The following is a 1,410-nucleotide window of genomic DNA, read 5'->3' on the forward strand; positions in this document are numbered from 1 at the left end:
GGAAGTTTTCATTCAGTAACTCTGGATTGTTTATTGTAATGGATCCTGTATTTGCCTTTGAATGTTAAGTTTTATACTTGAATTTTTTTGGCGATGTTGAGAGGTTTTATTTTGGCTCTTTGCATCATTTAGCCTCTTCAGAGCCTCCATATGTTATCAGTCTGTTAAAGATTTTACTGATAGCAGGACAATTTGCACAATGCCTGTTTTGTTTAGTTTTCTTCTTGGAAAAAATTATTAAAAACAAGTTTTTGTCTAAATTAAGGTGAATTCATGGTTCCTTTGTCCACATAATGTAACCGGTAGTGTTTATGATAAAAAAATAATTATTATTATGTGATGGGTATCAGTGATTCGCCCTCATGGGTGATCGGAATAAGAATCGGCAGGAAAAAACCTGATCGGCACATCTCTAGTTTTTTTTATTGTTTTTTATTGTTGTTTTTTTTTATTTTGCTGAGAATCGAACACAGTTTCATGTCAGGATTATCTCATGCATGAAGCCTCATGCTCTTGGTTGCCCCCTGCTGGACGGAGGTTAGCTTCATGTGTGCTCAGTTTGATTATGCCTGGGGCCGGCTTTGGGTTTCAGCCTGCTTGGTTCAGATGAGCTGATGTTCAGCTTCGGTTCTGTTCTCCTGCTGGAAGCTGCGGTTCAGGTTCTGTCACCATGAAAGCTTCTGTTTTATGGTCTAGTCAAAGTTTGCTCTCTTTTTATTGGACTGTGCTCTGAGCCTCTGGTCAGCTTTTCATTTTGATTCGTTCTGTTTTCCTCCTGCAGGGCGTCGGTCTGTCGGTCCACGGACGCTTTCGGGTCGCCACAGAGAAGACGCTGTTCGCCATGCCGGAGACCGCCATCGGTAAGACGCCGCCTGCGGCCTCAGAGCCAGAAACTTATGGAGGAAATTTCAGAAGATTTTCAAATGTATACAATTTTTGGTTTTTGTAGATTAAACTTTTGGAAAATCTGGATTTCCTCCACAAAATTTGGGTTTCCATAGCTACGAGTGACATCAGCACGGCAGGGCGGCCATCTTGTTTGACAAGCGATCTTTTAGCTTCTATTTACTTTCTGAATTCAACTTTGAGAAATTCTGTTTCAGTTAAAAGAAAAGTTGTTAAATTAGCAGAATAAAGTTGATTTTATGATCATTTTAACATAAAAAAATAAAACATTAAAATGAGGAACAGGCAGCATCTCGTGGAGATTTACTACTTTAACAAATAATACTTTTTATAAATACTTAATATTTCAACACATCAACATCACATTGTTATCAGATTCTAATTAATCTGCTTTCATCACATGGTACCATGGTTCTGGTTCTGGTTCCGGTCCTGGTCCTGGTTCTAGTCCTGGTTCTGATTCTGGTCCTGGTTCTAGTCCTGGTTCTGGTCCTGGTCCTGGTC

At 39.4% G+C, this 1,410-nt stretch overlaps 1 protein-coding gene across 1 annotated transcript in view; it reads left to right on the top strand.

Moving 5' to 3' along the window:
* The window catches only part of hibch (3-hydroxyisobutyryl-CoA hydrolase), a 21,013-nt gene that overhangs the window by 13,839 nt on the left and 5,764 nt on the right, over positions 1-1,410 (top strand). The window contains exon 7 of the mRNA XM_017303702.1: positions 782-860. Coding sequence (XP_017159191.1) covers positions 782-860 — 79 coding nt within the window. The remainder of the gene's footprint in view (positions 1-781; positions 861-1,410) is intronic.

This window comes from Poecilia reticulata, linkage group LG2 (genome assembly GCF_000633615.1).
Source record: "Poecilia reticulata strain Guanapo linkage group LG2, Guppy_female_1.0+MT, whole genome shotgun sequence".
NCBI lineage: Eukaryota > Metazoa > Chordata > Actinopteri > Cyprinodontiformes > Poeciliidae > Poecilia > Poecilia reticulata.